The sequence below is a fragment of the Salmo trutta genome, chromosome 4 (assembly GCF_901001165.1).
Source record: "Salmo trutta chromosome 4, fSalTru1.1, whole genome shotgun sequence".
NCBI classification, from domain to species: Eukaryota; Metazoa; Chordata; class Actinopteri; order Salmoniformes; family Salmonidae; genus Salmo; species Salmo trutta.
The window spans coordinates 32,031,980-32,054,867 of NC_042960.1; the positions used below are offsets into that span (position 1 = coordinate 32,031,980).

The following is a 22,888-nucleotide window of genomic DNA, read 5'->3' on the forward strand; positions in this document are numbered from 1 at the left end:
AGCCTGAAAGTTTTCTGTAATAATATTGTTAATTTAAGCCTTAATTATTATTATGAGCATATGAGGATATTGTGTTAACTATAGGCTGTTAAAATATGTTATTAGAAATCGATTTGGGAATATTTTCGTATAGAATAGAATCAATCCTATGTAGGCTATCCTGTAGGCTAAATCACATCTACAGCCTATCCAACATTTATATTTTCTGACAAATATTAGCCAACTGCTTTGTAAAGAAATAACAATGAAACAGGCGATCGTTTAGTCACCTACTGCCGACATGGTGTTGTCAGGATTGGCCTGGAGCAGAAAGCCTGAAAGGACCCATTAATTCAACGGGTACTGGCAGGCATAGCGGTGGATGTGCGGCGTAGTAAATGCGATCCTGATGACAACGTCCTGCTTATGATATCGCGGAGAAAAGAAAACAGGGAGAGGCGGTGCTGGAACTGCTAGCGCATATCTGGTGGATTATTTCTATGCAGATATCTGAGATTTGTCGTCGGGAATATGTGCATGCAGTAGCTTTTTTTTTTTTTTTGTATTTATATGTAATTCTCAAATCCACGGCGCAGAGCTGAATGAGATGAGCCTACTGGGTGGCTATAAGAAAAAGACCTGCAGTTACGATGGCTATGAATCTTTACAGTTGGTCGATAGCAGCGGTAACTTCAATAACGGGGGAGGGAGAGGCAGCGGAATCGGCGGCGGCTCGGTAGCAGCAACCCTAGGAGGACCGAAGGCAGGCCCACTGTGCGAGGACGACTGCAGCACCATGGACAGCTCAGGTAAGCAGCGCTCTCGCCATGGGAGGCGGTGTGGCTCACGCGCAGCAAGCAAGAACAAGCTGCGGATAACGCTGCTCTGTTTGCATGCGAGGCAGAGCACGCACGCCTGTCGCTGTGTGATACTCCCTGAAATATATTTAATTGAATAAGATTAGTGTAAATAGGTCCAAATGGATTCTCCATCTAGCCCATGTTGTCTGATGTTTGTATGTCTTGTTGTTTCCGTGCATTACATCATGTCATCGTGGTTGTCTCATTATCTAGGACTATATCGTTCTGCTTTTATTTTGTGTGAGTCGAGCTGATCTCATCATAGTATATTTCGGGTTGAAACAACATATGTATGCCTGTTTTAGCGTTCACTACTATTCTAACAAAAATGCTTAATGTTGCAGTCTTTTATTAGGCTACATATATTGTAATAAAACTATTGTAATTCAACATGCACACTTTAGACCATAAACATTAGTCCCTATCAATCACAATGCTAAGGTGTAGTCCTAAGTGATTACCAGTGATAGTAATAGACAGATTGACAATAGCTTACATGGCAAGAAACCGCCCACTAACCCAATAATATAATCAAATTGTCCCTGTTCCTTTTTAATAATTTTACGTTGTGAATTCCCTGCATATACAATTGTCTATGTCAGGGATTTTCAAACTTTTCTTGCCCAGGGACCCCTGCCCAGGAAAACCGGTTACCCAGACCGGACCCCCATCATATGTTAACAAAAAAGTATTGTCTTATCATCAGGTGAATGATAATGGCAAGTAGAAATAATCAACATTTTAAAAGGAATAGATTTGGTAGACAGTGTCATTATTTTGACCTCCCCACAGTTCATTGGAAGTGTGAACTAACAGTCTATTAGCTAGAAAGGTATCTTGGCAGCGAAGAGTACATTTTGCTATTGTAAAGCTAGTTTTCTGCAATTCTACACATTTTTCCATTGAGCTGAGAGAAAATGTTGCAGTTTAGAAGCTAATTTCCAGCAATTCTACACAGTTTGTCATGATCTGAGAGCAAATGTTAAAGTTTTAATGCTAATGCTGTGTTCCTCTCCTCAAACACAATCAATGCCCTGAATGCACCGTTTTTGGAATTTCGATTCTCCCTGACTGTAGCTTTTATTTGATTGTTAGTTTTTCAAAGATGCTATTATTAGAAAATATATAGTTAAATATCTTTTCTGCATGCTTTCTATCTGGTTTTGGTTGTTTAAGTTGACACGGAAACAGTTTTTCTATCCAAAAATATCTTGTTTTGGTAATTTAAGTTGACAGTGAAACTGTTTTTCCATCCCACATATTATCACTTAGACGACCTGCCTAAGAATTTTCTATACAGAAAAAACACTGTAATTAGCTCCAGTGACTGTAATTTCCTCCAGATTAAAAGGATAGTTCGAGATTTTGGCAAAGAAGCCGTTTACCTACTTCCCCAGAGTTAGATTAACAGGAACAGCTAGCATGCTAACTGCTACTCTAGACTTCCAGTCATTGCGCTAACGCTAGTTAGCATTGGCTCGGGAAACTAACTCTAACTTCCTTCATACTGCGCACAGAGACATAAAAATGGTATCCATAATGGTATTCTGTTGCAGCTAGCGATATTCATCAAATAATTCATTTTCACACCCAAAAATATTATTGTGGACCCCCTGCAGTACGTCGGGCCGTGGACCCCAGTTTGAAAACCCCTCTCATGTGGAGAGTTAAATAGCCACAGTTCATTGTCAGTGAGTGAGTGGTAATGTGGTGAACAGGGCTATCCCCACAGCTCACTGCTCACTGCAGTGCAATGAAAAAAACCTAACCTTAGGGACTGGGTCTATCCGAGCTGAGTGTCAGGTGAGTCTGTCCGGGCTAGACGGCTAGCTGGCTGGCTGGCCTCTGCAGTATGGCTGGTGCTGCTTCTGCTGTATGGGGTGGCTGAGTCTGTATCTTCAGCTTTCTCTGTTTCTATGTGTAGCTCAGTAAACATCAGAGCTCTGCAGACTCCCACGTCCATCTGGCCAGCCTTGTTACATTGGCAGGCAAGCCAGCACACAGGCATACTGAATGACTGACTGACCAACAGACACAGAGGCAGACACAATGACAGACACAGAGACAGGTGGATTGACAAGTTGCAGCTAGACAGGAGGTGTCTGGTTAGTAGTTAGGGTCTTAGACTGCATTGGAGGTCTTCCCATGTAGAAAAGGTCTATATAAATCACCAATGTGTTTGATAGGGAATGACAAGACCACCGGGCACCATCCGTTCGGCATCAGAAAGTGTCTATTATGTGACAAATTTCATATCAGAAATGCAAACTTCCCCATCTCCCCAAATCCAGGGCAGCTATCTTACAGTAGATCTGTTTTATTGACATTAAGTGAATAATAGATGGCTGGGTGGCGTCACTGCAGTCTGCTGTGAATATTCAATTGTTAAATGAAGGGGAACATTGTGAAATGTGGGTGTGATATGGTAGCTTTCACTCTTTCTACTGACGGAATACTTAGGATCCTTTCTAGAGGAAGAAATGCATAATGGTATGGTGCATATCTGCTGTATCAATCATGCTTTGTGGGTGTGTATCTCCCACATAGGTCAGTATTTAGGCCAAGCTGCACGTCCCTTCCAGACAGATGAATCATACACTCTTTGTCTTATCAGTAGCATCTATAATTGAAAAGCTTAGGGCCTGTTTGTTGGGACAGTTCCTGTTTGGCCCACAATAGAGGCACACATGTCACTACTGCAGTACACAGTGTCTGTCTGTCTGTCTGTCTGTCTGTCTGTCTGTCTGTCTGTCTGTCTGTCTGTCTGTCTCTCTGTCTCTCTGTCTGTCTGTCTGTCTGTCTGTCTGTCTGTCTGTCTGTCTGTCTGTCTGTCTGTCTGTCCCATTCACCCTGCACCAGATGGAGGGTATAAATGAGAAAGGTTAGGTCTATTGAAGGAGAGAGGCACATGGAGACTATCTGTATTGATCTCTCTGACCGACCGGGCCAAGTCTCTATCTGTGCCAGCGCCTCTGTGACTGGGTCTTTCTCTCACACATCAGAGGTGTCTGACTGAAGCAGGGTGGATGGTGGGATGGAAGGGAGCAGAGGAGGTGGGTGAGAGGGGGCGTTTTGGTCAGAGTTCAGAGGGCAGTAGCTAACTAAGGGATGGCTGTGGAGGAGGCTACCTTACTTTAAAAGAGGGACACAATGACTTGTCACAGTCTGAAGGAGGGTGGTAAATAATGTCTGAGTTACACAATGACTCTTTAGATATAGTTTCAGAAATTCTTGTTTTAACCGAATAAGATCTGTACATTTCCACTCATGTGTATTAGTCAAGATGTCTGCGGAATCTCTGTGTTGTTGTCTACATACAGCTGTGGAGGAGGAGGTTCTGATGCTGTGTGTTTGTGTCAGTGGCGAACCGTGGCTATTGAACCTAGGCCTTTGTACCAAATTCAGAAATCACGAAAAATAACAAAAACATAGCATCACTTAATGTGCTCCTCGGGCTGAGCCAGGCTTCGGGCTGCCACTCACACAGAGACAGCACCTGCAAAACTAATGCTACCAGCAACATCAACCATACTGCTTACACAACCTATGGTAGCCTAACGCCATCACTATCACGCTATCACCAGACGCGACAACAGTGACATATCAAAGGATGTGAGTGTGATCGGCTCGTGATGTTGAAAGTACAGCGAACGTAATACCAGCACACTCCATGTAGGAGTGCACTTTTTGTAAAGTACATAGGACCGATAGAAAGACAGCAGTCACACACAGCATGATGTTAAAAGATAAGCAGCCTGTTCACTTGGACAAAAATAAGCCAGTAAGTCCCAATCATAAGAATACAACAACACAACCATTTGCCAATAGAAATGTACAACTATTACTTCCCATTGCAAACATATTTGTCACGTTCAGCACACAAAGTAACCGGTGATCTAAAGTGTCAATGGAATAATGTTTTACACACATGTTATTTTCAAAGTGATAACAACAGCAGACGAGCTGCAATAAAAAACACCCATTCCACTCACCAGATGATGATAATTTGAAACTTAAGTTATTGTTGAAAGTTAGTCTTGAAAAGGGCGAAGCTAACAAATTAGCAACAACATCCTCATCGATAACACCTGCTGCAGCCGCTGCACACTAGCCTAAAACAGAAGCTAGCTAACTAGACTGGGATTTGAAAATGATAATTTATTAACAACAAATATAACACAATGTACAAACATATCTTACAAAACAGTATACCAAATAACACTGACAAACTTTATACACAGGGTTTTACACATTTCAGCAAAAATATTTAAGACTTCACAGGCTTTACGTTCAATTTGCTTTAGGGCATAACATGGCTATATACAGGGAGTACCAGTACCGAGTCGAGGTGCGAGGTAATTGAGGTACCTATGTACTGTACATATAGGTAGGGGTAAAGTGACTAGGCAACAGGATAGATTATAGACTGAGCTGTAGCAGCAGCGTATGTGGTGAATCTGAAAGTGTGTGTGTGTGTGTGTGTGTGTGTATGCGGGTGAATGTGTGTGTGGCTCAGTAAGTCTCTTTATGTGTGTGTTGGGGTGTCAGTGTAAGTATGTGTGAGTGTATGGGTCCAGTGTGTGTGCATATAGTCAGTGCAAGAGACCTAGTTCAAAAAAGGGCCAATGCTGTTAATCCGGGTAGCCATTTAATTAGCTATTTAGCAGCTTTGTTTTTGTAGTCTTATGGCTTGGGGTTAGAAGCTGTTCAGGGTCCTGGTGGTTCCAGACTTGGTGCACTGGTACCGCTTGCCATGCAGTAGAAGAGAGAACCGTCTATGGCTTGAATGGCTGGAATCTTTGACAATTTCTTGGGCCTTTCTCTGACACCGCCTGGTATAGAGGTCCTGGATGGCAGGGAACTCGGGCCCCAGTGATGTACTGGGACTTACTTACCACCAATGTTCCTTCAAAATGTTTTTGGAACTGAGAAAATGTCAGATCTGCTGAGTGCAAACTGTGATCACTGAGGTTGTACCCACTTTAAGTTACAGTTTCAGACAGCGGTCAAGTAGGTTACTGTGGCTATTTGATCATAACGTAGGCCCACTAGGGTGGCCTACCATCAAAAACAATGGGGAAAATGCCTCGCATAACATTTAAACATGGAAATACACTACACAACCAAAAGTACAGTGGGGCAAAAAAGTATTTAGTCAGCCACCAATTGTGCAAGTTCTCCCACTTAAAAAGATGAGAGAGGCCTGTAATTTTATTCATAGGTACACGTCAACTATGACAGACAAAATGAGAAAAAAAATCCAGAAAATCACATTGTAGGATTTTTTATGAATTTATTTGCAAATTATGGTGGAAAATAAGTATTTGGTCACCTACAAACAAGCAAGATTTCTGGCTCTCACAGACCTGTAACTTCTTCTTTAAGAGGCTCCTCTGTCCTCCACTCGTTACCTGTATTAATGGCACCTGTTTGAACTTGTTATCAGTATAAAAGACACCTGTCCACAACCTCAAACAGTCACACTCCAAACTCCACTATGGCCAAGACCAAAGAGCTGTCAAAGGACACGAGAAACAAAATTGTAGACCTGCACCAGGCTGGGAAGACTGAATCTGCAATAGGTAAGCAGCTTGGTTTGAAGAAATCAACTGTGGGAGCAATTATTAGAACATGGAAGACCTACAAGACCACTGATAATCTCCCTCAATCTGGGGCTCCACGCAAGATCTCACCCCGTGGGGTCAAAATGATCACAAGAACGGTGAGCAAAAATCCTAGAACCACACGGGGGGACCTAGTGAATGACCTGCAGAGAGCTGGGACCAAAGTAACAAAGCCTACCATCAGTAACACACTACGCCGCCAGGGACTCAAATCCTGCAGTGCCAGACGTGTCCCCCTGCTTAAGCCAGTACATGTCCAGGCCCATCTGAAGTTTGCTAGAGAGCATTTGCATGATCCAGAAGAGGATTGGGAGAATGTCATATGGTCAGATGAAACCAAAATATAACTTTTTGGTAAAAACTCAACTCGTCGTGTTTGGAGGACAAAGAATGCTGAGTTGCATCCAAAGATCACCATACCTACTGTGAAGCATGGGGGTGGAAACATCATGCTTTGGGGCTGTTTTTCTGCAAAGGGACCAGGACGACTGATCCATGTAAAGGAAAGAATGAATGGGGCCATGTATCGTGAGATTTTGAGTGAAAACCTCCTTCCATCAGCAAGGGCATTGAAGATGAAACGTGGCTGGGTCTTTCAGCATGACAATGATCCCAAACACACCGCCCGGGCAACGAAGGAGTGGCTTCGTAAGAAGCATTTCAAGGTCCTGGAGTGGCCTAGCCAGTCTCCAGATCTCAACCCCATAGAAAATCTTTGGAGGGAGTTGAAAGTCCGTGTTGCCCAGTGACAGCCCCAAAACATCACTGCTCTAGAGGAGATCTGCATGGAGGAATGGGCCAAAATACCAGCAACAGTGTGTGAAAACCTTGTGAAGACTTACAGAAAACGTTTGACCTGTGTCATTGCCAACAAAGGGTATATAACAAAGTATTGAGATAAACTTTTGTTATTGACCAAATTCTTATTTTCCACCATAATTTGCAAATAAATTCATAAAAAATCCTACAATGTGATTTTCTGGATTTTTTTTTTCTCATTTTGTCTGTCATAGTTGACGTGTACCTATGATGAAAATTACAGGGCTCTCTCATCTTTTTAAGTGGGAGAACTTGCACAATTGGTGGCTGACTAAATACTTTTTTGCCCCACTGTATGTGGACATCTGCTCGTCGAACATCTCATTCCAAAATCATGGACATTAAAATGGATTGGGACCCCCCTTTTCTGCTATAACAGCCTCCACTCTTCTGGGAAGGCTTTCCACTAGATATTGGAACATTTCAGCAGGGACTTCCTTCTATTTAGACACAAGAGCATTAGTGAGGAAGTGCACTGATTTTAGGCGATTAAGCCTGGTTCGCAGTCTGCGTTCCAATTCATCCAAAGGTGTTCGATGAGGTTGAGGTCAGGCCCTGTTGCAGGCCAGTCAAGTTCTTCCACACCAATCTCGACAAACCATTTCTGAATGGAACTCGCTTTGTGCACGGGGGAATTGTCATGCTGAAACAGGAAAGGGCCTTCCCCAAACTGTTGCCACAAAGTTAGAAGCACAGAATCGTCTAGAATGTCATTGTATGCTGTAGCGTTAAGATTTCCCTTCACTGGAACTAAGGAGCCTAGCCCGAACCATGAAAAACAGCCCCAGACCATTATTCCTTGTCCACCAAACTTTACAGTTGGCACTATGCATTCAGGCAGGTAGCGTTGTCCTGGCATCCGCCAAACCCAGATTCTTTTAAAAAATAGATTTATTTTTTATTTTTTGGTCCTTAAATGAAACTGGTATATATTTTTATTTAACACCATTTTATTAAAGCAATTTTGGTCTTTAATGCAGGGCCGACAGTCAATTTCCTTACTTTTTGCCCCTTCCACTTGCCTCTTCGATTTTTGCGGTAATTCTGCAATTAGTTGGTTGTAATTTTGGATAGAAGCAGGAGAGCCGGGCAATCCGGCGGCGGCATGAAAGCCCGACAAACCGGCTGAGGCAGGGGAGCCTGGCGATCCGGCTGAGGCATGAGAGCCTGACGAGCCGGCAGAGGCAGGGGAGCCTGGCGATCTGGCTGAGGCATGAGAGCCTGTAGATTATTTCGTTTTTAATTAACTGAAAGTGAGCCGTTGTAATGTGAATATAGGGGAAAAGGCCATTCTTGAACATGTGTTGAGACATTCTTACTAATTTACTAGAGAACCATTTCGGATTTAAGTATAACTTTTGTATGACTGATGCCTTTAGTGAGAGGTCTAATGCTTTAATATTTAATCATTTCTGCCCAACCAAATTTACATTCATTATATAAATAGGCCATTTTAATTTTGTCTGGCTTGCCATTCCAAATAAAACAGGTCACAAGGTGTAGGCAAAACCATAAGCAAATAGGTCAACTGTGATATGACTAAAGAGTTAATTAGGGTGATTTTTCCACAAATAGACAGGTATTTTTCTTTCCGTTGGAGCAAGATCTTATCTATTTTTGCTAACTTTCTATAAAAATGTATTGGAGTGAGATCATTTCTTTCTTTCAGGATATGTATTCCGAGTATGTCCACGGGGGTCAGACCATTTGATTGGTAAACTACACAGTAATGTACAAGTATTTGTAATATAGTACACTTATCATCATTTGGTTTTAATCCAGAGAGGTGAGAAAAAGTATATAGATCCTCTATGAGGCTGTGGAGGGATTCTAATTGTGGATTTAAAAGAAACCATAAATCATCAGTGTACAATGACACCTTTCTTTTTAAGCCCTGGATTTGTAATCCCTTAATATTATTGTTGGATCTAATTTTAACAGCTAACATTTCGATGGCAATAATAAATAGATATGCCGATAGTGGACAACCTTGTTTTACTCATCTTGACAGTTTAAAACTGAGAAGTAGCCATTATTGACTATTTTACTCCTAGGATTACTATACATAACTTCAACCCATTTTATAAAAGATTCATCAAAATGTAAATATTCCAGCATTTATATATAAACTCCAGTCGTACTTTATCAGAAGCTTTTTCAAAGTCAGCTTTGAAAACCAGGCCTGGTTTCTCAGATATTTCATAGTGTTCTATTGTTTCCAGTGCTTGTCTTATATTATCTCCAATGTAACAAACCTGTCTGATTACGATGAATAATATCTGACAAAACCTTTTTAATTCTATGGGCGAAGCATTTAGCTAGATTATTTTGCATCACAACACTTAAGTGTAAGAGGCCACTGAAATTTTAAATGGACTGGATCTTTATATTTACCACTTGGGTCCTGTTTCAGTAATAATGAAATCAGACCTTCTTGAGTGTCCGATACTCTACCATGTATATAGGAGTGGTTAAAACATGCTAATAACGGTCCTCTGAGTATATCAAACCTCCGCTGGTATGCCATCCAGCCCTGGAGTTGTCTCTGACTTAAAGGCTTTAATTGCATCAAGAAGTTCCTCTGTAATTTGGCCTTCACATAAGTCATTCTGTACAGGTGTTAATTTTACATTGTTAATAGGAAAAATCCATACAATTATCTTTGGTTAGTGGAGATGGAGGAGACTGAAACAAAAACATATGCTTAAAGTACTTTACTTCCTCTTTTAAAATATAATTTGGTGAATCATGAGTGACTCCATAATTTGTAAGAAGTTTCAGTAAATTATTTCTGGTAGCATTTCTATGTGGAAGATTTAAAAATAATTTTCCCCATATTCCATTCGGTTCACTTTATTTTTTATAATATATTACACTGGATCTTTCTTAAATAAGTTCCTCCATTTCTTTTTGTTTTTCCTCTAACTTATTCTGAGCCTCTATGTTACAGTTTCTATTGCTGTCTGTACTATTAGTCCTTCAATTTCCTTTTTAATATGGACTCTATTGACCTACAGTTGAAATCGGAAGTTTACATACACTTAGGTTGGAGTCATTAAAACTTGTTTTTCAACCACTCCACAAATTTCTTGTTAACAAACAATAGTTTTGGCAAGTCGGATAGGACATCTACTTTGTGCATGACACAAGTCATTTTACAAACAATTGTTTACAGACATATCATTTCACTTATAATTCATTGTATCACAATTCCAGTGGGTCAGAAGTTTACATACACTAAGTTGACTGTGCCTTTAAACAGCTTGGAAAATTCCAGAAAATTATGTCATGGCTTTAGAAGCTTCTGACAGGCTAATTGACATAATTTGAGTCAATTGGAGGTGTACCTGTGGATGTATTTCAAGGCCTACCTTCAAACTTAGTGCCTCTTTGCTTGACATCATGGGAAAATCAAAAGAAATCAGCCAAGACCTCAGAAAAAAATTATAGACCTCCACAAGTCTGGTTCATCCTTGGGAGCAATTTCCAAATGCCTGAAGTTACCACGTTCATCTGTACAAACAATAGTACGCAAATATAAACACCATGGGACCATGCAGTCGTCATTCCGCTCAGGAAGGAGAAGCATTGGTGCGAAAAGTGCAAATCAATCCCAGAACAACCGCAAAGGACCTTGTTAAGTTGCTGGAGGAAACAGGTACAAATGTATCTATATCCACAGTAAAACGAGTCCTATATCGACATAACCTGAAAGGCCGCTCAGCAAGGAAGAAGCCACTGCTCCAAAACCGTCATAAAAAAGTCAGACTACGGTTTGCAACTGCACATGGGGACAAAGATCGTACTTTTTGGAGAAATGTCCACTGGTCTGATGAAACAAAAATAGAACTGTTTGGCCATAATGACCATCGTTATGTTTGGAGGAAAAAGGGGGAGGCTTGCAAGCCGAGGAATACCATCCCAACCGTGAACCAAGGGGGTGGCAGCATTATGTTGTGGGGCAGGAGGGACTGGTGCACTTCACAAAATGGATTGCATAATGAGGAAGGAAAATTATGTGGATATATTGAAGCAACATCTCAAGACATCAGTCAGGAAGTTAAAGCTTGTTTGCAAATGGGTCTTCCAAATGGACAATGACCCCAAGCATACTTCCAAAGTTGTGGCAAAATGACTTAAGGACAACCAAGTCAAAGTATTTGAGTGGCCATCACAAAGCCCTGACCTCAATCCTATAGAACATTTGTGGGCAGAACTGAAAAAGTGTGTGTGAGCAAGGAAGCCTACAAACCTGACTCAGTTACACCAGCTCTGTCAGGAGGAATGGTAACAAAATTCACCCAACTTATTGTGGGAAGCTTGTGGAAGGCTACCCGAAACATTTGACCCAAGTTAAACAATTTAAAGGCAATGCTACCAAATACTAATTGAGTGTATGTAAACTTTTGACCCACTGGGAATGTCATGAAAGACATAAAAGCTGAAATAAATCATTCTCTCTGCTATTATTCTGACATTTCACATTCTTAAAATAAAGTGGTGATCGTAACTGACCTAAGACAGGGAACTTTTCCTAGGAATACATGTCAGGAATTGTGAAAAACTGAGTTTAAATGTATTTGACTAAGGTGTATGCAAACTTCCAACTTCAACTGTAAATTGCTTTTGTTTTATAGATGAGTACTGAATTGCATGGCCTCTAAAGGCATATTTAAAAGTGTCCCATACAATAAGGGGATCAGCTGTACCTATGTTATGTCAGAAAAAGTCAGTTATGAATTCTTCTGTCCTAGTTAAAAACAAGTTATCATCCAGTAGGCTTTGATTAAATTTCCAATATCCTCACCCACATGGAAATTCTGTAAGAGTAATATATATATGCCAATTATGTGATGGTCCGACTGCATTCTGTCCCCTATCAACACTTTTTAAACTTTTAGTGCAAGAGAGAATGACATAAGAAAGTAATCAAGACGACTATCCCTACGGTGAAGCATGGTGGTGGCAGCATCATGCTGTGGGGATATTTTTCAGCGGCAGGGACTGGGAGACTAGTCAGGATCGAGGGAAAGATGAACGGAGCAAAGTACAGAGAGACCCTTGATGAAAACCTGCTCCAGAGCGCTCAGGACCTCAGACTGGGATAAAGGTTCACCTTCCAACAGGACAACAACCCTAAGCACACAGCCAAGACAATGCAGGAGTGGCTTCGGGACAAGTCTCTAAATGTCCTTGAGTGGCCCAGCTAGAGCCTGGACTTGAACCCGATCGAACATCTCTGGAGAGAACTGAAAAGAGCTGTGCATCGACGCTCCCTGTCCAACCTGACAGAGCTTGAGAGGATCTGCAGAGAAGAATGGGAGAACCTTCCTAAATACAGGTATGCCAAGCTTGTAGCGTCATATGCAAGAAGACTCGAGGCTGTAAACACTACCAAAGGTGCTTCAACAAAGTACTGAGTAAAGGGTCTGAATACTTATGTAAATGTGACATTTCCAGGAAAACAATATATATATCTAAAAACCTGTTTTGGCTTTGTGTGTAGATTGATGAGGGGAAAGAAACAATTTATTATATTTTAGAATATGGCTGTAAAGTAACAAAATGTGGAAAAAGTCAAGTGGTCTGAATACCTAATGCGCTGTATGCCTTAATTTCTCAAAAATATAGACTCTTAGCTTTCCTTTGACACCCAATTTGATATGCTTCTATAAACTTCACATGGTGCTCATTTATTTGATTTGATTCTAGATCCATCCAAAAGATCTTTGTGCAAATACTTTCAAAGAATCAATGACTTATAGTTACATTTTCAATTTGACAAATCACACTTTTGACTGATATCAATTTTAAATCTTGACATTAAGTAAAAAGGCTGAACCGTTTTCCCATCTGCATCTCCATCCCAAATCTCCCCATTGCCCCCCAGCAAATTAGTCTACATTTAGGCTATTGTTCATGTGTAGTTCACACTAGGTTGAGGTAGAAATTGGAACTATAACGCTTGTATGGGTGTCAACCCCAATATATTTTCATGTCATCGTCATCAATCAATACAGTAAAAAAACGCCTTTGACTACCGCAACCGATTTCTGTATGCTAGCTATGCTACCAGCTTATACGAACAGGGGTTAGCATTTAGCAGTCACTTTTTCTAAACCTGAAAAGGGACTTCAAAACAGCCAAATATATCAAAATCAGATTTTAGTAACTACATTGTGTGCCTGTTACAATACATCAATCATGACAGATTTGACAAATATCCACTTTGTTAGATCAGATTTGTTGAATGTGCGCCAATTTAGCACCATGCTATCCCCCACGGTCTGCATTCCATTGATCTCTTTACAGGCATCTATCCCCATTACCTCCCTGATCTTTTTCCAGGAGATCAAACTCATTTTTGTGTCTTTGAAATCCCTACACGAAGTATCATAAAGATGTATTTTATTTGTGAACCTGTTTTGATATACTTTTGTCAAAGTTGTCAAGGTAGTGAGTTTCTGTTTATACAGGATGTACCCCCACAATCAATCATGTCAATGCGGAGTAATTTTTTAAATGTATTTTACCTTTATTTAACTAGGCAGGTCAGTTAAGAACAAATTGTTATTCACAATGACGGCCTACCAAAAGGCAAAAGGCCTCTTGCAGGAACGGGGGATTACAAATAAAATAAAAATATGGACTAAACGCACATCACGACAAGAGAGACCTAAGACACTATACGGCACTATGTGGAGCCCTCTGTATTGTTAAAACATTTGGGAGGCCCACGGGAACGCCGTACATAGCTCGATTTGACCTCCATAAGCTTCCAGAGCTCCCCCTCCCCCAATACACACACACACACACACACTAGTAGCAGGACATAAAGGCAGCCCTCCATTTCAGTAGGAATTCTCACAAAATGTCCTTTTTACCTTCATGATGGATTTCCTGTCTTCTGAGACTCCATAAAATGTGATGCAATCAACTCAAATAAATGCAGTCGGTGCACACACAGGTCCCTCCTAGATGCCAGAATGGAGCCCCTTTTAAGGCTTAATCGCCCACTTTGCCCTAGTGATAAACTCGTAGATTTAGTTATTTAGATTTAGTTATGTAGATTTAGTTATGTAGATGTCTCTGTAAAGAGCCATAGACCTACAGCCCTTGATCACTACTCCCCAATAACTCCTATTGGTGTGATCTGAGTGATTCAGAGTTTTGTGTTTGGGGTAGTGGTGGTGGTAGTGGTATTTATTTAAATGTTTTATTAAATTATGTTTCTTTATCCAAGAAATCTTGTTGAGATCAGGAGACCTCCCAGCAAACCAAAATTGGTTCTGTGAAAGTTTTCTGAACATTCGTTAGGGCGCTGCAAATATTCTCATAACACAAAAACTGTCCAGTCGTGTCGATGATTATAAAATGTTTGTGTAAAACATTCACCTGATGTTGCAACAATGTTCCTAGAACACATTTAGTCTGTTCTTTAAAGGTTCCCAGAATGTTTCATTGGGCTGTGGGAAGAGTCTGGTGGGAACATGGTTGGGATATTCCCAAAACACAAAAACTATCCAGTTGTGCAAGAAACATTTTCCTGACGTTACAAGAATGTTCAGAGAACACATTTAGGAGTAGTGGTTGCGGAAGTGGAAGTGGTAGTGGTACTGGCAGTGGTAGTGTTAGCTCAGTGCCATGTGCTGTGTGCAGATGGATGGGGTGGGGAAGGGAGGAGTGTGTTTAGACCAGGCTGCTGAATCAGATATAGGACTTGGGTAAAGTCCAAGAGGAGGGCTTTCTCTTGAACTAGCACAGTACCAGAGTTGACTGCATCTCTCTCTCTCTCTCTCTCTCACTCACTCTCTCTCTCTCTCTCTCTCTCTCTCTCTCTCTCTCTCTCTCTCTCACTCACTCACTCACTCACTCACTCACTCACTCACTCACTCACTCACTCACTCACTCACTCACTCACTCACTCACTCACTCACTCACTCACTCACTCACTCACTCACTCACTCACTCACTCACTCACTCCAATTAGTGTGCTTGTTATATTAGGGCTGACCCCATCTTGTCAACTTCTTTAGCCTTATTCTAAAATAAGTGCATGCGTGTCACGTGAAGAGAGCAAGGGTTAAGGGAATAGGGAATATTGTTCTTAAAACAAATGAGGAAAAATACACGTTTTAAAATGTCAACCAATCGTTTGGTCGAAAGAACAGACGACTCCTGGTCGAGCAAGATTTTTTTTAGTCGGGGACAGCCCTATATTATATGTTGTTTCTGTTTGTCGGCCATTGGGGATGAAAGACACGCATGTTGTAGGTATTTTTGTTTGTCTGTGCTGTGCTCCATATACTGTGTCTCTACATGCGTCTACATGTCTGTCTGTCTTTGTCTGCATCCTCAGTGTGTGTTTCTCGTCATTCTTAATTGTAAAGGTCCTCCATCTCCAGATATGGATGCCAACTATGGCGGAGGGCTGCTGGATATGGTGAAAGGCGGAGCCGGCAAGTTCTTCAGCAACTTCAAGGACAACCTGAAGGACACACTCAAAGACACCTCCACTAAAGTCATGCACCAGGTGGCCACGTAAGTCCTAAAAAATCACCCCCCATTCCTTTCCCCCTGACTCATTTGAATTTTTATTATCTTTTAATTAAAACTTTTTCTGTTAAGTGTGTTGAGACCTAGTGAAATACACTTTAAATAAATTGTGATTTGATTTCCTGAGCCCTAGCTTCCTTAACCTGTTACACCACCCATCTCTGCCCTTACAAAAACTGCAGTAAAAGGGCAGCAACTGTAATATTCTGGACGCAGTAGTTGCAGAATAACTGCAGTATACTGCAGCTGAACTGCAGTTATACTGCACTGTAACTGCAGTTACGCTGCCAAATTACTGCAGTAAAAAAAATGCGGACGCAGTATTTGCAGCATACTGCAGTTATACTGCACTCCAACTGCAATCTTTCTTTTTTCTCGCAAGGGTGGGTCTGGCATGGGAGATATGATGTGTCTGTGCCCCATGTTGAAGCTCCCTGGCTGGGGTGCGGTGACATGTGGCTAGCCTCCATGCCATGATGTCTAGTTGTTTTGGGTTAGAAATTTCACAGGCTTTTCCTCCCACCCAACTCTGACCCAGTTCTGGTTCCCAGGCTAGCCTAGAGGTGAACGACACTATGCCTTCCCCGATAAGGAGCGCTCAGGCTGGGCCTAGCAGAGATCTCAGGCCTTTGCTCTCTCCTCAAGTGGTCGAGTGGTCGAGGAGTGTCAATTCATTAATAGACGAACGGAAGAGTGTCCTCCCCTCCTCGATAGCCACCTTTCATCGAGGATAGTCATGTGTATCCTATCTGAGTCCTTCGCGGAAGCATTTTGAAATCTGCCACACCCACTTTGAGTCCACTTTTGTTTTGTCGGAGGAGAGAAGCATGCGCACGTCTAAAAACAATATGCTACTTATCGTTTTATCTCTAAAATGTCTAGCATAGCTAACTTCATTTGTTTTTAACACTTTACATGTTCGTTTTGCGATCCACCCCTGTAAGTGTAATTGACCTGATGACGCGTGAGTGGAGAAGGAGAGTCTCATTTCATACAAGCACATTTCCATCCACGTTCCCTCACCTCGCCGCCTCTCCTCGATTACCTGTGTCCTTTTTCAAAAGGAGGCGAGAGAGGACTGAGAGAGGAAACAGGAGTTAAGCAAATCGAATTGAGAAAAGGCCTCTACGTGACTGCTGGGAGCTAACGTGGTAGTGTGATGGGAGGAGCGTCAGTTATCATCCAGCTGAGATGTTTACCTGTCCTCTGTGGTTGCCGTGGTTTCCTGACCTGTGAAATATGGAATGGGGTAGTTATGACTGGGCTGATTACACATGGTTTTAGACCAAGGCTCTCCAACCAGGTTCCTAGAGAGCTAACCTGTAGGTTTTCGCTCCAACCCCAGTTGTAACTAACCTGATTCAGTTTATCAATCAGCTAATTATTAGAATCAGGTGGGCTAAATTAGGGTAGGAGCGAAAACCGACAAGACGCTAGCTCTCCAGGAACAGGGTTGGAGAGTCCTGTTTTAGACACTTAGATAAATCTCGATGGCTGTACACTACAGCACAATGGGAAAACACTTAATACAATTGGTGAGAGACAGAGTTATTCTTTGAATTGTATCTGTATATGGAGATAAAACATGAGTAAAAAAGATAGCTGACAAAAAAGGCTGAATAGATTTTTCCTAAAGGGGGTGTGAGGGAAGGAAAGCAGATGAATGCATGGAGAGGCCTGGAGGAACAGTGGGAAGGGTGTGGAGGGATGACGGGTAATAGGGGGGAGAGGAAGGAGGGAGAGAGGCTACCGAGTCTGGCACCGCTGGGTCCTGAGAGAGATGACGTTCTTTCTGCGCAGGCGTCTGCACTGGCCACACAAAGGAGCCTCTGTACCGTCAGACAGTGAGCAGGCCTCTCGAGACTCATGCCTCCTTGTCCACACACTCTGCATTTAACCCTGCCACACACGCACACACACAGAACCTCTGCCGTCTCTCTGGACCACATTGAAACGGTGTCAGTTACAGAGCAGGGACAGGGCAGAGCTGGGGTATATTGATTCAGCGGGTCGATCACAATTTGCTGCTAATACGGTTATCTTTTGCCTAGTCTCGTCTCGTCTCGTCCCTTCTCCTTTCCTTTCCCTTCCTGTTATTTCCCCTCTTCTCCTATGATCTCAACTTCATTCCTCTCAGCTTGTTTATTCTCTCCCCTATTTGTCTTTGCTATCCTTTCCTCCTCTCCTCCCTTTTCTGTTCGTCTCTCCCCTCCTTTTCTCTCTTCTCCTCTCCTCTCCTCTTCTCTCCTCTCCTGTGTGAATAATTGATAGTGGTTTATTGTGCAAGATACCTAGAGCAATGCTGATACACAGGGATTCATTTCACCCAGACGAAACAGGCCATGTGTACACTACTGTCAGTTTGGTACTGTGTATTACAGCTAGTTACTGTTGACCTGCCATTTGTATAGTAGAGTAGGTGTGGCCTGTGTGTACTACATATATAGTTAGTCCCTATCTATAGCTTCCACTACAGCTAGCTATTTCAAAGCCATGGAAGCTACAGTGATTAGAATGTGCCTCTGGTATCTGGTGTACATCTGATATATTCCAAGATTTAGTGGAATTTGTTGAAACAGAGTCAATTACTTGATTCATGGTCAAATGAGATACCATTCGATCAGCTGTGTGCAAGCTGTCTTCCTTAGAACACATGCAGTTGTGACAGGCAGTCTCTGCAGTGCTGTGTTCTGTTCTGCTTTCACTGAGTGTTGTATTGGTCTGAAAGGCAGTGTGTCCTTGGCCCGCTCCACCATCCCATTTCTGTCTCTCTCTCTCTCTCTCTCTCTCTCTCTCTCTCTCTCTCTCTTTCTCTCTCTCTCTCATCCCCCCTCTCTCCCCTCTATATTCTCTCTCTCTCTCTCTCTCTCTCTCTCTCTCTCTCTCTCTCTCTCTCTTTCAATTAAATTTCAATTTAAGAGGCTTTATTAGCATGGGAAACATGTTTACATTGCCAAATCAACTGAAATAGATAATAAACAAAAGTGAAATATACAATAATACATTTACAGTAAACATTACACTCACAAAGTTCCAAAAAAATAAAGACATTTCAAATGTCATACAGTGTTGTAATGATGTGCAATTAGTTAAAGTACAAAAGGAAAAATAAATAAACATAAATAGTATTTATAATGGTGTTTGTTTTCTCTCTCTCTCTCCCCACTATATTCTCTCTCTCTCTCTCTCTCTCTCTCTCTCTCTCTCTCTCTCTCTCTCTCTCTCTCTCTCTCTCTCTCTCTCTCATTCCTTCCCCCCTCTCTCTCCCCCTCTCCCTCCCCACTATATTCTCTCTCCCATTCTCTCTTTCTCGCATTTCGTCCCTCTCTCCCCTCTATATTCTCTCTCTCTTCTCTCTCCTCTCTCCCATTCTCTCTCTCGCTCTTTTTCACGCTCTCTCTCATTTCCTCCCTCTCTTTCTCCCCTCTATATTATCTCGCTCTTCTCTCGCTGTCTCTCTGTCTCGCTCTCTCTCTCTCTCTCATTTCCTCCCCCTCTCTCTCCCCTCTATATTCTCTCTCTCTCTCTCTCTCTCTCTCTCTCTCTCTCTCTCTCTCTCTCTCTCTCTCTCTCTCTCTCTCTCTCTCTCTCTCTCTCAAAAAACACATGACTCATAAGTTATGATGACCTATTCCTCTCAATCAGAACCTTCTATTTACAGACAAACCCTATCTGTGGTTTCTGCAACGTGTCACAGTAACCACAGGAAATGACGGGAAACGCCACAGCTGTGCTGTCGCCACACTGCTGAGCGTGTGAGGTATAGCCACAGGAGACTCTCTTCAACTGTTAGAGCATGGCTCCAATGTCTCTAATGTAATACAGCCACGGGTAGCTGTAGCTTGCCTGGCCTAATTAATGTTTTGTGTATTTATAGCAGGGTATAGAATATAGGCCCACAGTAGCCTATACAACTGTGTGTGTGTGTGTGTGTGTGTGTGTGTGTGTGTGTGTGTGTGTGTGTGTGTGTGCCACCCCTCTCCTACCCTCTAATAATAATAATATGTTTATTTTAAATAGCACTTTTCATTACAAGTAGAATCTCAAAGTCGCTTTAAAAACTAAATAAACCAAAAACAATTTAACAAAACAAATATAGGGATCTGGCAATGTTTGGGCGATGGTCTGCCTATCATCGTTAGATGATAGGCAGTTCAGTAAAGTAGTATCATGGAGAGGGAGAGTAGATGGTACAGTCAGGCAGGGAGCTAGAAACATCTGTCAGACAGGCCACAGAGCTCCTCAACGGGCACCTTGTCGTCTTCGATAGTCACAGCTCCTCCTTCATGGGTAGGCTGGATCGTCCAGTACTGAAATGTAGTACCCACCTGGGTGATGCTTCAGCGACTGTAAAAGCCCCAGTAAGACCACCACACCTCAACAATGGTCCAATGAGCCTCAGCATCCCCTCACACCGCTGTCCCTCTAGGAACTGGGGCAGGGTGCTAAAAAGCCAACGCTGTTGATCTGGTGTTGCTGCATCATTTAAATCGTGTTAGCAAGCGAGCCAGCTAGCCAAGCCAAATAGAAACGGACTTGCCATAATCAGTCCTGCAATTCTGTGGTTCACCACCAGATATTTCAGTTCATCTATCAACAAGTTATCAAAAACGAAAAAGTTAATACAAAAAAAGTCTATACAAAAACACTTAAAAACAATGAAATATGTAAAATATTTACAGAGCTCTCTGCCTAGCCTACCTCTTCCCCACCAACAAGATACTAGCAAGCCTACTGTAGCGATTCTTATCGGCATCTCGAGGGGAGGTAGGCTGTACACGCTCCAGCATGTAGCTAGAATAGGTCAGAGGCTTCTAATCTGCATGCTACAACACTGCTGCCCTCACGCAATGCAAAATGACACCTGCTTATCCTGCTCAAAATAGCCTGGGCTGGCTCTGCAGTCTTGCAGCCATAGTTAGCAGAGCTAACGCTATGACCAGGTCAGCAGCAGCCACAGTTAACATTTAGTACAGCTAACACTATAACCAGACTTGTAGCTGCCACACTTAACAGTTAGCAGAGCCAGCTCTATAGCTAGACTTGTAGCAGCCAGAGTTAACAGTTAGCAGAGCTAGCGCTAGCCAGAAAGGCCTATGCAGCAGCCTCAGTTAGCATAGCTTGCGCTAGCCAGAGAGGGCTATGCAGCAGCCACAGTTAGCAGAGCTAGCGCTAGCCAGAAAGGCCTACGTAGCAGCCACAGTGCCAAATCCAGTTCTGCAGGCCTGCAGACACAGTTAGTAGAGCGAGCACTAGCCAGATTAGCCAGATAGTCTTAATCCTGTTCATGCTGCAGGAGAGCACAACACAACACTATGTCAAAATAGAAGGCTGCTGCTGGTCCAATTTCCTCATTATGAGTATTTCCCACTTGATGCTTCCTCCTGTCCCCACCTCCCCTCCTCCCAGCCTCTCTCCCCCTCTTCCCTCCCCTCCTCTCCTCCTCTCATCCCTCCCTCGGGTTACCCAGGTGGCTGGGCTGTTGCATAACCATGCAGGGCCAGGATGGGAAGCCCTCAGGGCCATATGGCTCTCATCCACCTCAGCACTTCACTAACAGACCATTGGCCTAGAATAGTGGATTTACGTTTACAAATCAAATCAAATCGTATTTGTCACATGCGCCGAATACAACAGGTGTAGACCTTACAGTGAAATGCTTACTTACAAGCCCTTAACCAACAATGCAGTTTTAAGAAAATACCTAAAAAAAAGTAAGCGATAAGAATAACAAATAATTAAAGAGCAGAAGTAAATAAAAATAGCAGGGCTATATACAGGGGGTACCGGTACAGAGTCAATGTGCGGGGGCACTGGTGTCGAGGTAATTGAGGTAATATGTACATGTAGGTTATTAAAGTGACTATCCATAGATAATAACAGAGAGTACAACAGCGTAGAAGAGGGAGGGGAGGGCAATGCAAATAGTCTGGGTAGCCATTTGATTAGATGTTCAGGAGTCTTATGGCTTGGGGGTAGCAGCTGTTTAGAAGCCTCTTGGACCTTGACTTGGCGCTCTGGTTCCGCTTGCTGTGCAGTAGCAGAGAGAACAGTCTATGACTAGGGTGGCTGGAGTCTTTGACAATTTTTAGGGCCTTCCTCTTACACCGCCTGGTATAGAGGTCCTGGATGGTCGGAAGCTTGGCCGTAGTGATGTACTGGGCCGTACGCACTACCCTCTGTAGTGCCTTGCGGTCGGAGGCCGAGTAGTTGCCATACCAGGCAGTGATGCAACCTGTCAGGAAGCTCTCGAAGGTGCAGCTGCAAAACCTTTTGATAATCTGAAGACCCATGCCAAATCTTTTCAGTCTCCTGAGGGGGAATAGGTTTTGTCGTGCCCTCTTCATGAATGTCTTGGTGTGCTTGGACCATGTTAGTTCGTTGGGGATGTGGACGCCAAGGAACTTGAAGCTCTCAACCTGCTCCACTATGGTCCTGTCAATGAGAATGGGGCGTACTCGGTCCTCCTTTTCCTGTAGTCCACAATCATCTCCATTGTCTTGATCACATTGAGGGAGAGGTTGCTGTTCGTGCACCACACGGTCAGGTCTCTGACCTCCTCCCTATAGGCTGTCTCATCATTGTCGGTGATCAGGCCTACCACTGTTGTGTCATCGGCAAACTTAATAATGGTGTTGGAGTCATGCCTGGCCGTGCAGTCATGAGTGAACAGGGAGTACAGGAGAGGACTGAGCACGCATCCCGGAGGGGCCCCCGTGCCCCGTGTTGAGGATCAGCGTGGCGGATGTGTTGTTACCTACCCTTACCACCTGGGGGCGGCCCACCAAGATGTCCAGGATCCAGTTGCAGAGGGAGGTGTTTAGTCCCAAGGTCCTTAGCTTAATGATGAGCTTTGAGGGCACTATGGTGTTGAACGCTGAGCTGTAGTCAATGAATAGGATTCTCACATAAGTGTTCTTTTTGTCCAGGTGGGAAAGGGCAGTGTGGAGTGCAATAGAGATTGTATCATCTGTGGATCTGTTGGGGCGGTATGCAAATGGAGTTGGCTAGGGTTTCTGGGATAATTGTGTTTGATGTGAGCATGACCCG

The 22,888-nt window shown here is 42.8% G+C and overlaps 1 protein-coding gene across 1 annotated transcript in view; it reads left to right on the plus strand.

Moving 5' to 3' along the window:
- Positions 1–261: 261 nt before the first annotated feature.
- The window catches only part of LOC115192237 (putative tyrosine-protein phosphatase auxilin), a gene marked incomplete in the record, with an annotated part of 52,649 nt that continues 30,022 nt past the window's right edge, over positions 262–22,888 (plus strand). The window contains 2 exon segments of the mRNA XM_029750517.1: positions 262–788; positions 15,688–15,823. Coding sequence (XP_029606377.1) covers positions 587–788; positions 15,688–15,823 — 338 coding nt within the window.